General features: G+C 45.2%; 1 protein-coding gene across 1 annotated transcript; it reads left to right on the top strand.

The window, feature by feature from the left end:
* Nucleotides 1-3,480: 3,480 nt before the first annotated feature.
* Nucleotides 3,481-11,562, top strand: Coq7 (coenzyme Q7, hydroxylase). The gene is made up of 6 exons (XM_028778233.1): nt 3,481-3,651; nt 7,156-7,334; nt 8,202-8,316; nt 9,332-9,471; nt 10,747-10,815; nt 11,334-11,562. The coding sequence occupies exons 1-6, from the start codon at nt 3,579-3,581 to the stop codon at nt 11,409-11,411; spliced, it is 654 nt and encodes a 217-aa protein (XP_028634066.1). The 5' UTR covers nt 3,481-3,578; the 3' UTR covers nt 11,412-11,562.
* Nucleotides 11,563-12,311: the final 749 nt, after the last annotated feature.

Here is a 12,311-nt window from a genome sequence, read left to right on the forward strand (position 1 = left end):
ATGTCTGTATGTGTATAAAGGGCCCTTGGTCAGGTGTGTGTGTGTGTATGTGTGTGTATGTGCATATGTACACCTGAAGGTGGAACTTGTATCCTTACACTCAGCACAATCATCTCTTTCATCTCCCATGAGGCTGTTAACCTGGGTACTTTTGTTTCTGTGAGAACGTGGGCTGCCTAACATTTTCTTGTGTTTGAAGATCTGTGAGTATTTAAGGCTAAGAACAGGAGTTTTGAGTAAATCAAAGTTCATTCCATTCTCATTCTACAAATTCTGGTTGTTGGCATTTTTACCTAGTGCCTTCATGTAATATTCTTGTCCTCACTGTGGCCCTGGGGGTTATCTGCTTCCCTGGGTTTGTAGGAATAGTGGATAAAATGAGCAATATTTTTCTTTATTATAAAAGAAGCAAAATATGTCACTTGGTATGTTGGTTTTAGTTAGTGCTGCTAACGTGTACACTTCTTACTTGAATATTTTGATAACTTTGAATAACCAGGCAATGTCTGTTTTAAAGTGCGGCTCTCTAACAGGTGTGTGTTAAACTACTGATACAGTGTCTTGAAAGTTTTAAACTGTGGTTGTCCTCGAACCCACAGAAGCTCCTCATCACCAGTGAGGTGATGAGAACTGGAGTACTCTAAAATTGCTCTGTGTCACTGCAGTTAGAGAAAGTAGCATTTTGACATCTATGGATGTATTAGATGAGTCTTGTCTCCTCTTGGCTATTCAGAAGCCAAAGAAAAGCATGTTTGTATGTCTTGAACTTCAAAGACAAAGATATCTTAAGCCTTTTATATCTTGCTACCATTGAAACCCACTGTTTGTATTTATTTTGTTATTTTATAAAGATATAAATATTGAAAGTAGCTATATATGTGTTGGTTGTGTGTTGTGAATACATATTTTTTAATTTCTCCTTAATAACATCTTGATGTTCTCTGCAAGTAGCTCCCCTTTTTAGTGGCCATCTAGTATTCCACAGTGGTGATACACATTTCTGGTAACTATGCAACCACTGTTGGGGACTTGAAGTAAATATTGTCATTTTTTCCCCCATGCAAAAACTGGAAAATTGAACTTTAGAAGCCTTTGCAAACATTTTCATTTCCCTTCTTCTGCTATAGGTTCCTGTTCTGTTTTTCTTTCTTTCTTCCTTCTCTTTTCTCCCTCCCCCCCCCCTTTTTCTGGCAGAGTGGACTTGCAGTTTCTTGCAGCCACAAAATGTTCTCATCCCAGTAAAGAAGGAGAATCCAGTTAGACAGGTCTTTAGTTTGCATTAACTGTTAAGTTGGCAAATCAGATCTTGCAGCCAAAAATCTGATGGCAGCTAGCCACTATACTATTTGGGAAGAATAGTACAGAAGAAGAATTTGGGAAGAAGAATTCATTTTTTTCCTGGTTTGTACAAGAGCTGACCCTATGAGAACTTCTAAACACATCTTTACTCCATAGAGTGAGGCTTTACCAGAAACTTGTCCAGAGCATGAGAAATGTTTGAAATCTGGGATGTGCTCTTTGCTGTGTGACTGGGGAACAGATACCTTCACCTTCAGAGACAGTTCCCTTACACTTAAAATACAAAACTAAGACAAATTTGCTTTTATATTTCAGAATTTGATTAGGGAAGCACAATCGCTTTGTTCTCTTTTGAAACTCTAAAAGTACTTACCATAGAAAGTGCCATTGAAAACTACAGAGGAAAATCAAAATCACTCATAAGCACACAAGTGGTTTTTGTTTTTAAATAAAGTACAGGGGCACCAAAGGCCAGCCTGGACAACACACAGCAAGTTGAAAGACACCTGGATACAAGGTGAGATTCTTGTCTCATAATCAGAGAGGCAGGAGGGGGAGGAAGAAGAAGGAGAGAGAGAGAAGGAAGGGGGAGAGGAGAGGGGAGAAAGAGGAAGAAGCAAGCAAGCAAGCACAGATGGGTGAAAAAGAAACTGTAGTAGTCTCATCTTTCCTACTTAAATGTTCTACTGTTTTATCCAAAGTTCTTTCAAAGTTCATTGTTCTGACATGTACCTGTAAGCTCCAGAGGTCAAAGCAGCTGCATGGCCAGTTTGAGGCAAGCCCGAGTGACATAATCAGACCTGAACTCAAACCATTACACACATTTCAGGGAGCTGCTAACTACGCTCATGAATCATAGTGTTTCGCATTCTCTTGATGATAACTTTTTTAAACGTGTATTTGTCTGTGTGTCATATGTGCAGAGAGTCCAGAGGAGAGTGCTGGATCCACTGGAGCTGGAGTTACGGGCAGTTGTTAGCTTCCTGATGTGGCCACTGGGAACCAAACCCAGGTCCTTTGCAAGGGCAGGAAGTGTTCTCAACTTCAGAGCTCTCTCGCCCCAATTTTTAACATTTAACTTCCAGTAATAACTAGGACATACACCTCAACATTCTTTTATCTCCTTAGGACAGATCTAGAAGTGAAATACATGGGAAAGGTTTTGACCAGTGAAGGCTTTAAGGGACAGATTTAGGCTGCGCATTACACAGGAATGTTAAAAGTACCCTCACTGCCGCTAAGGCCCAGTACTTGGGCTTGTCTTAATTTTAAGTTACTGTAGTATACTAATTTGAACACTATAGTTATACAGAGTAGCTTAGTATCTACTTATTTTACAGTAGCTATGATTCAAATACATTTAAAAAAAAAAAAAACCAAGGGTGCAAACTGAAGCTTTCCTAAAGCCAGTCTCTACTGGTCTATAATAGACACTGATTATCCTTGCAGGTATGCTTTTTCCCCCCTTATATACTTTTTTTTTTTGGTTTTTCAAGACAGGGTTTCTCTGTTTAGCCCTGGCTGTCCTGGAACTCACTCTGTAGACCAGGCTGGCCTCGAACTCAGAAATCCGCCTGCCTCTGCCTCCCAAGTGCTGGGATTAAAGGCGTGCGCCACCACTGCCCGGCTCCCCCTTATATACTTAACTGACTTGAAATTTCACTTCTATTGGCTACACCCTAGCTGTCATATTAATGGATATACACTTTTAAATGTTTAATATATGTTGCTAAATTTTCCTTCCCTCAACACACAGCTATCTTCATCACTAATGTGCACTAGGCCATGAATAATCCAGTAAAAGTATGAAGAACAACGAAACAAATCTCAATATAAAAATTGAGAAGGAACAGGAAATACCGTGAAACAAACTGTCAAACCCACAATAACACCGAAAACTGGCATATTTTACCAGGTAATTGCTACTGTTTTTAGGTGTAAATAGGCTCTTAATAGAGAAAAATAATCTCTATAACGTGGAGGAAACAAAAATGACCTGCGGGTCGCCTTCCCAGGACAGTAGGAAGCCCTCGTAAACTGCCTCTCTAGGGCAACTGCATCAACCCTCAGAGAGGACCAGGCGCCTTCACAAAGTCCCAATGATCGACAGGGAACACACCCAATAGGGTATGTGCATCGGTCATTTCCAACCAATCGGGTGTAATCCAGGGCCTAGGGGCGTTTCCGCTGGCTCTCGGTCTGCGGCATCATGCGTCATCACCCTGAGTCGAGAGCACGATTGGCGGGGCGTTTGTACCGTGGCTGTATTGTCACCAGCGATGAGCGCCGCGGGAGCGATAGCGGCTGCTTCCGTGGGACGCCTGCGCACTGGTGTACGGAGGTCTTTCTCAGGTACCGGCCGCTCGGGGTCGCGGTTCGGCGTGGGGTTCCTTGCCGGTGACTATTTACAGTAGAGGTCACGATGTCACGGTGAAGACGTCTATACGTCACAAGCGCGCGACATGGGGGTGGGGTTTGTAGTACGTCAAGTTGATTGACAGGAATGGGTGAACTGCAGGATGCCCTGCGGGGGACCAAGTGATTACCAGCCTGTGACGTGACGTCAGTGCAGGTGTGGAACTTGAGTGTCCTGCGGTGCCCCTCCAGTCTCCACTCGGGGCTTTCTCAAGCAAAGTAGCCTTCCGACGACAGCATCAATCTGTTATAGATGCAGATTTTCGGGTTCCATTCATTATCTACTGGATTGATATGTTTTAGATTTTTAAAAATGGATGTATGAGGGTGTGGGTGTGGGCGCGCGCGCGCACCTGCACAATAATTAATGCCAGAGAGGCTAGAATTGTGTTTGAATCTGCAACTAGAATTAACAGGCAGTTTGTGAGTCCCTGTATATTGGTGCCGGGAACCCAATTCAAGTCCTCTGCAAATGCAGTACACATTCTTAACTGTTGAGCCCTCTTTCCAGCCCTGAAGTCTCTGTTTTTATCAAGGCTCTCATGGGACTGTTTGCATTGCAAAATATAAGCTTTGAACTTGGAATGGAGAGAAGTAGGTCTGAATCATGAATCCTTTGAGCTGCCCCAGAAAATCATAGTCATTTTCTCACAACTAAATCTTCAAGCGTCAGATTTCTGTTTTGCCTGAAGGCAATACCTTTTGCAAGGTTTGAGATTTTTTTTTGTAACTACGACTTATTAAGTAATTTCATGGAAACTATATACTTATGGTAAATAATAAGCCATATTGCCTGCCCCCAAATGGATGAGTAATTATACACACACACATCACCACCACCATCAGTACCATGAGAACAAGATATGAAACTTCATTAGATACTGTTGGGTGTGCCTACCAAGGTTTGATTCCAAGGCTACTTTTCTTTCTGCAGGAGAAGAGTGCTTGGCAAGTGTTTGGATATTATTCAAGACTTGCCAGCTATAGAGATGTTTTCCTTGATGATAAATGGATCAGAAGAGAGATTTTAAGAGCCTCTTAGTATGTTATTTATGTGTCCATAAGCCACTTAAAATCTTCTCATTTGCCACTTAGAATCTCCAGGTACCATGGTTGGAACAGCACACTAGCGTCACTCAGCTTCTAGCTCTGAGCTTCAGTTTTATTTTAAAGTGTGTAACAAGGCAGTCAGGTCTCAGGCATGTGAATTTTAAGGCCCCTTGCTAACTCAGTGAACAGTTAACAATAAGAACCATTTGTTTTCATATATGCAGTAACTTGGCTTCCTTGCTTCATTTAACTTCATGATAATAAAAAAAATCTTAAGTGTGTGTCTCCTTAAAAAAATAAAAAAAGCCTTGCTACTGGGTGTCCTTTTGTTTGGATAGCACGACACTCTAGCACTGGCGTACCTGGAATTTGCTGTGTTCACCAGGATGTCCCCAAACGCACAGAGCTCTGCCTCCTTGTGCGGGAGGTTTGTTTGTTTGTTTGTTTGTTTTTCGAGACAGAGTTTCTCTGTGTAGTCCTGGCTGTCCTGGAACTCTCTCTGTAGACCAGGCTGGCCTCAAACTCAGAAATCCACCAGTCTCTGTCTCCTGAGTGCCGGGATTAAAGGCATGCACCACCACTGCCTGGCTCCTCATTCGGGAATTAAGAAATATCTATACTGATTTCTTAGATAAGAGGACAGACACTACCCTCTCTCAGTCATTGAGTGCAGAGGGTGGATTTTAGGGAACATTCCACTGTGTTCTCAGCTACAAAGAATCCTGTTTATCACACCTCAAAGGCCAGCCATATAAACTTGGCTCGCCTGCTCAGCTCCTTGTTATTTCTTAATATATATAGTTTTTTAAAAAGTACTGAGTTGCCTTGAATTTTCTTTGCTAAAAAGTAAGAGCACAAGCAAACACGGTTATGTTGAGAAGTACAACTGGCTCCCAAGTCTGCCTCCAGACCCTACTTTCTGTAAGGAGACAAGCTGGCCAGAAGTACAGGGCTTTGAACTTGGACACAGAAGTGCAGCAGGTCCCTGATTGTGTCCCATCGCTGTCCCCTAAAATATGTACCTCAGACTGTAGAGCCCCACTGTCTGAAGCCAGTTCACAATGGTTTGCTTCTTACACTTGGCAGGAGAGCTGAGGTGCCGTGTCTGCTTTCTGGACTCTGTTCAGTTAGAGTCAGTGAGCTGGGTGAGGCTGAGCATGTCATGCACAGTAGACCAAAGCTGGCCCCACTCCTGCAGAATCCATGCTCCTTTGCACACAGTTGCTGTTTGTCCCAGGACTGTTGATGTAGCTCAGTGGTACAGGGGCAGGCTTGGTCTCCAGCACCATAATAAATAGATACAGCATTTAAAATTCTACTTGGTAGCAATGCTCATGTTCCTAACTATGGCATGTGTACACACCAGATTCTCTGAGCCTGCCCCGTGGCCTTGTGTCCAAAGACCTTAAGCCTTCTTGATGAAAGAGCCAAAGATGTATGGGAACTGTTGCACCTGTTTCCTGGATGTCGAAATTGCTTAGGTGAAAAGAAGCGTCTTCCAATGGTAGTCATAGCAAACAAAGAGCCTACAATACTTTAAACACCATTCCAGGGTGCAGCTAGAGCAGCAAACCAGAGGACCTGTGGGTTTTCGTTTTCATATGGAGTGAACACACCTTACTACAGGACCCTTCTGGGAGGAGGTAAACATTAAGATCCTTGAATCTGGGGCTCGGAAAGTATAGTGAAAGTGTTTGCCATTTGGTTTCCTGAAAAGAATTTACATTTTGAAGAAGAGTTTAGTCTGAGGTCAAACCTTGTCAGGCAGGATCTCAGTCACCTGTCCATGGAACTGGTGTATTAAAAGAATGTTGAAGTCCCAACGTGGGTTGCCAGCCTTTGTACCCTGAGTTTTCTCAGAATATCAACACTGGCCGCTTCCCAGGGAGACTTGGGAGAGCATCATGGCTTTGGGTGCACTCCAGGGGCTTCTGCTTTACAGCTTGGGAGGGGAGCCTCCCTTCCCCAAAGCAGCTGTCATGTCAGCTGCTGGTGAGGAGAGGTTTCAGTCTTTCCAGATGGCCATATGTTTAAGTAAAGCCAGAAGCCCAAGTCTTTAGGTGAAGTCTTTTGAGTTTGAGCATTGCAGGTGATAAAGAACTCACTGATAGATGTGTTCAGCCCTCAGGCTTGTTCCAACACATCTTTCATTATGTCGGCCAAAAGGCAACAGGCCAGCAATATGACTCAGTGGGTAAAGGTGCTTGCTGTCCAGTATAAGGGACTGAGTTCCATCCCTGGGCCCCACATGGAGGACAGTGAGAACTGATTCCTGCAAGTTGTCCTCTGACTGCCATCCATGTCAGCACATGCACACAAATAACTATGCTTTCATGAATGTCAATGTCCTGTGTAGATAATGAAAGACTGCCACTTGCATTTTCATTGCAGCTTATGGAAGAGGCCTCATCATCAGGTGTTACAGTTCGGGAATGACCTTAGACAATATTAACCGGGCAGCCATGGATCGAATAATTCGAGTGGATCACGCTGGTGAATATGGAGCAAATCGCATCTATGCAGGGCAGATGGCCGTGCTCGGTCGGACCAGTGTTGGCCCTGTCATTCAGGTGGGTTCTTCCCTAAGTCTCAGCCTGCTCTATTGCTCTGGCAGTGTACCTGAAGCCCTCAGGAATCACTTTTGGCTGTGTGCTCCAAAGGGAGGCGCTGTGGAACAAAGCATGTGCTCTGTATCCAAAAGCACAGATAGACACTGAATACCGCTGGGTGTGGTGGCACACACCTGGAAAACTCGAGAGCTGGAGGTAGGGTGATCTCTGGGACTTTGAGGTCACCCTGGTCTACTTAGGAAATTCCAGGTCAGAAAGAAAGAATGGAGAGAGGGGAAAAGTAAGAGAGAAAGAAATTGGGTCTGGAAATTGAGTGTATTTGTGGTGTTAATGTTTTATTACAGAAAAGGTTGAAAATCTCTCCATTAGAAGAATGTTCCATGTGCCAGGAGGTTATCATAGGCTTGTCCTAGCACAGAGTGCCAGAGAAGGGGGTTAATAGTCCCAAAGATCTAGGTTTCGTTTCCAGCTCTCTCACCTACTTTTTGTGACCTTGAAGAGGTCACATGACCTCTAGGTTTTCATTTCCCTGTGTGCAAACTAGCCTGGTAACCCCCAACTCACTGGGTTTGGCTGGGGAATAAACAGGCTCACGTAGAGCCATCGGCACCATGACATGTCTCCCTTTAGATTCCCCGCAGATCCCAGTCCCCAGGGCTCATCCCATGTGTAAGACACTGTTTATCTGCTTGTGGCCCTGCACATCTCTACTTTGAAGAGTCCCCCATACCAGGAGAATGCCTCTCATTGAGAAGTCAATGGTTTATCACAGAAAAGGCTGAAAATCCCTCCTTATCCCTTCTTACCTGTTGTGTGCCCAGCTGTGCCATGGCCCTGTAATGCCTCTTTTTATGTTTATCCCCCCAGAAAATGTGGGATCAAGAGAAGAACCATTTGAAAAAATTCAACGAGTTGATGGTTGCGTTCAGGGTCCGACCTACGGTTTTGATGCCCTTGTGGAACATAGCAGGCTTTGCCCTGGGTATGTGTCTGTCCAGCAGCCACTTGGGCTCTTGGTGATGGGTTCTTCATGTCTCTGGAACTCTTGTCATGTCCTCAACCAAGCTTTTAAATTTTACTGTGTGTTTTCCTGAGGTTAAATTGAACTTGATGAAGTTGATTGAATTTCCTTTGCTTGTATTACTTTAAGATAGAGCCATCTCTCTTATAAATAGATGGTATGATAACTCACAGAGGGAAGCTAGGATTGTGCAGCCACAGCCAGATGCTGTATCCTGAGGATCCTAACCTGAGAGCAGTCTGAGTATGGGAGTGGGGGTGCCCACCTTTAACCCCAGCACTTGGGAAGCAGAGGCAGGCGGATCTCTGAGTTTGAGACCAGCCTGGTCTACAAAATGAGTTTCATAACACACATATACCCACCCACCCACACACACACACACGGAGCGAGGGAGAGAGAGAGAGAGAGAGAGAGAGACAGAGAGACAGAGACAGACAGAGACAGACAGACAGAGACAGACAGACAGAGACAGAGAGAGAGAGAGAAAAGGAAGTACAGCAGAGAACCCTGACAGCGCTCTCAGATCTCTGCCAAGGATCAAGCCTCATTGAGCCTACATGGTGGTGCATGCCTGCAACCTCAACACTCGTAGCAGAGGCAGGAGGAGGGAGAATACAAGTCAGCCTAGGCTACACAGGAAGTTCAAGGTTAACTTGGGTTTCATAGTGAGACCTTGTCTCAAACAAAACAACCAAATAAAACAAAAATCCATTTAAAAAGAGCTTTGTGTCTGTCATTTGATATGAGCTCCAGGCGCTTCTCAACTTGGGGTGACTGTTTCAAGGGATTCATGGGGATATCTAAATGTCCAGTGGTTATGATCAGCAGGTACTGCTGACATCTAGAGGGTGGATATTGAGTTCCATCAGACACACTGAGAAGCACGACACAGCCCTCCCATAGACAGTTACCGACCCAGATGACAGGATGCCTCACAAATGACCTGCAACATATGACTTGACTTTGACGGTCGCAGGGGCGGGGACCGCCTTGCTGGGGAAGGAAGGAGCAATGGCCTGCACCGTGGCAGTAGAAGAGTCGATCGCTCACCACTACAACAACCAGATCCGCACACTGATGGAGGAGGACCCTGAGAAGTATGAGGAGCTGCTGCAGGTGACTGACTGTGTACTGCTTGAGGGGGGAAAGGCAGATGACAGGGGATGGGTACTAAGGAGACAGGGGCTTAGACAGCTGGGAAAAGGGGCGTCTCTTCTACATGACAGACAGGTCATACAGCTCAGAACTGTCCCCAGTCCAGGTCTGTGTGGCCTCTGCACATCCATGACTCAACAGCATGAGGTGAGCAAGGATCATATCAGCTAACACACTGACTAGACAGAGAAAAATCTGCAAGGCCTCACCCCTACACAAAGAACCATAAGCAATGCAGGAAAGCTGGGATGGGAGGGGTAGCCTTCTCCAGAGAAGAGCACACCGTTTGTCCAGTGCCAAAAGGTCAGCCCCGAAAGCATACATAGAGGTGGCATTTATATAGATAGAGCAGGCTAGATTTAAATATATATAAACAAATACATATACACATGCAATAGCAACTGGTGGAGAGAGAGATCAGGAACTGAAGGAGGGCAGAGAGGACTATATGGGAAGGTTTGGAGGCAGAGAAGGGAAGCTATAATTAACTTATAATCCCAAAATTCAAATTTAAATGACGATCAACTCCTTAGGCTGAGTGATTCTCCTCAGGTAACTTTCTATAGGAAAGAAGGAACTATTTGGCCCAGGCTGGTGTTATACTTGTGGCTGCAGAGGGTCTCCTGCCTCGTGGCCGTCCCTCCATCGCTCTCCCCAACAGACGTTCATTTATTTAGATTCTGTTTGTTTTACTTTTGAGACAAGGGCTTGTCTTGACTTTTGGCCCTCCTGCCTCTGCCTTCCAAGGGCTGGGGTTTTAAGTGTGCATTACTGTACTTGGTCATATGGTGGTCTGAATAAGCATGGCCCCCATAGTTTCAGATACGTGAATGCTTAGATTGGTGAGTGGCATTATTTGAGAAGGACTAGGAGGCTTAGGATTAGCCTTGTTGGGGCGAGTGTATTGTTAGGGGTGGGCTTTAAGTTTATAAAAACCCATGCCAGAGCCGGAGTCTCTCTCCGTCTGCAGATCAGGATGCAGCACCGAAGTGCTGCCATGTTTCCTGCCATGCTGATAATGGACTAAACCTCTGAAACTGTAAGCCACAGCCATGCTTCACTCTTGCAAAGCTGTTCATCCCACTGGAGTGACAGAGTAAAGAGCTCTAGCCTTCATAGAAAAAGCATGTCAACCTTAGCCGTATGCTAGGACACGAAGCTCTGGCCTGGAACAGGGTGAGCCGTGGGTGACCCGGAGTGCTGACTTACCTCGGTTTGCGATTCCTTTCATTCCAGGTCATCAAGCAGTTTCGAGATGAGGAGCTTGAACATCACGACACAGGCCTGGACCACGACGCAGAGCTGGTAGGGCCACCTACTACTGGTAGTGCTCTGGGGACCATTTTAAAGGTTGAGGGGCCAAAGGTTTCTGTTTCTAGAAAGAGACATTTGAAACTAAAGGTCAGAAGACAGGGAAACAGGCACTTGGCAGAAAGCACACGAGCTTAGCTTCCGTCCATGGTGAGATTCCTGAGTCCTGCTCTGTTGTTATCCCAAGAAACCACCCAGGGGTTCAGTGGCCATAGATGCTTCTAGCATTCTGAATGGCTTTTGTTTCCAATTAAATCATTTCCCAGATCCTGTCTAATCCAGAGGAGCCCAAACCCTGCCCTACCAGTGAGTTCAGGTCTGACATCTGAAAATAGATGCACCTCGTGGGGTTTCGTTACTGTTTGTTTAGGTGCTGGCGTTGAGTCCGGGCCTTGCTAGGCAAGTGCTCTCCCACTGCACATACCTCTTGCCCCGTTTACTTGTTTTCCAAGTTCAGGATGTTAGACAAGCAGTCTATCACCAAGCTACATGCTGCCTTTCGTTCTCCACAGGCTCCCGCGTACGCCTTGCTGAAGAGAATTATCCAGGCCGGGTGCAGTGCAGCCATATATTTGTCAGAAAGGTTTTAAAGTATGTCTGTTGAACCATTTCTAGAGAAGGTGGTCGTAACTTGAGTGATGTTTGTGGAGGAGGAGCTGTACAATTAGCACTGCGTTTTGTTAATAAGAGGTGGTGATTGGGGGTTGTGTTGTTTGTCAATAAAATTCTTGGGCGCTGGTTTCCTTGGTTTTCTTGTGCTGTGAGTCTGGCAGATAACTAACTCTGCTCACCTTACAGTGCACGCAGCTCGTCTTCCCTTGGCTTTGTAGTTAATTTGGGCCTAAGACATCAAGAATGAACCATTCATTAGTTAGCAGGAATCTTTTTTTTAAAGATTTGTTTTCTTTTTATTTCTCTGTGTGTGCATATGTTTGGATGTCTGTGGAGGCCAGAAGAGTGTTGGATCCTCTGGAGCTGGAGTTACAGGCTGTTGTGAGCTGGGAACCAAACTTAAGTCCCCTACAAGAGCAGCAGGTGCTTGCTCCTAACCCCTGAGCCATCTCTCTAGCACCTGCAGGAGTCTTTATGAGGAAAATAAATTGAGTTTGCAGGTAAAAAAAAAAAAAGGACATTTAAAATATTAGGCTGTATAAGATGGGCTAAGCAAGACTGGGAAGTCTATCCAGGGAGGAGCTGTGCATTCTGATTTCAGCATGACATGGCAAAGCATGGTGGAGAGCTGTGTCTCCTGAAAACCTTCGCCCAAGCCAATGGTATTCAGAGGTGGTGAATCCCTGACCCCAGAGGAGACACTTGAAGGGAGAGGAGCTTGGGAGGTGGTTAGATAAGGGGGCCCAGTCCTCAGGAGTGGGGTTAGTACCCTTATAAAAATAAGGCCTGGGGGAGACTCCATTCCATATTGTGCCACAAAAACTGCTATCTATAGGGACACAGACATCACTAGACACCAACCTGTTGGCACCCTGATC

This window comes from Grammomys surdaster, unplaced genomic scaffold (assembly GCF_004785775.1).
Source record: "Grammomys surdaster isolate TR1022 unplaced genomic scaffold, NIH_TR_1.0 330, whole genome shotgun sequence".
NCBI classification, from domain to species: Eukaryota; Metazoa; Chordata; class Mammalia; order Rodentia; family Muridae; genus Grammomys; species Grammomys surdaster.

Excerpts from the sequence above, each read along its gene's own strand:
- Coq7 (XM_028778233.1), top strand. The coding sequence starts at position 3,579 with ATGAGCGCCGCGGGAGCGATAGCGGCTGCTTCCGTGGGACGCCTGCGC. Across the intron at positions 3,652-7,155 it reads TGTACGGAGGTCTTTCTCAG|CTTATGGAAGAGGCCTCATC; the intron begins GTACCGGCCGCT and ends TTTTCATTGCAG. Across the intron at positions 8,317-9,331 it reads CATAGCAGGCTTTGCCCTGG|GGGCGGGGACCGCCTTGCTG; the intron begins GTATGTGTCTGT and ends TGACGGTCGCAG.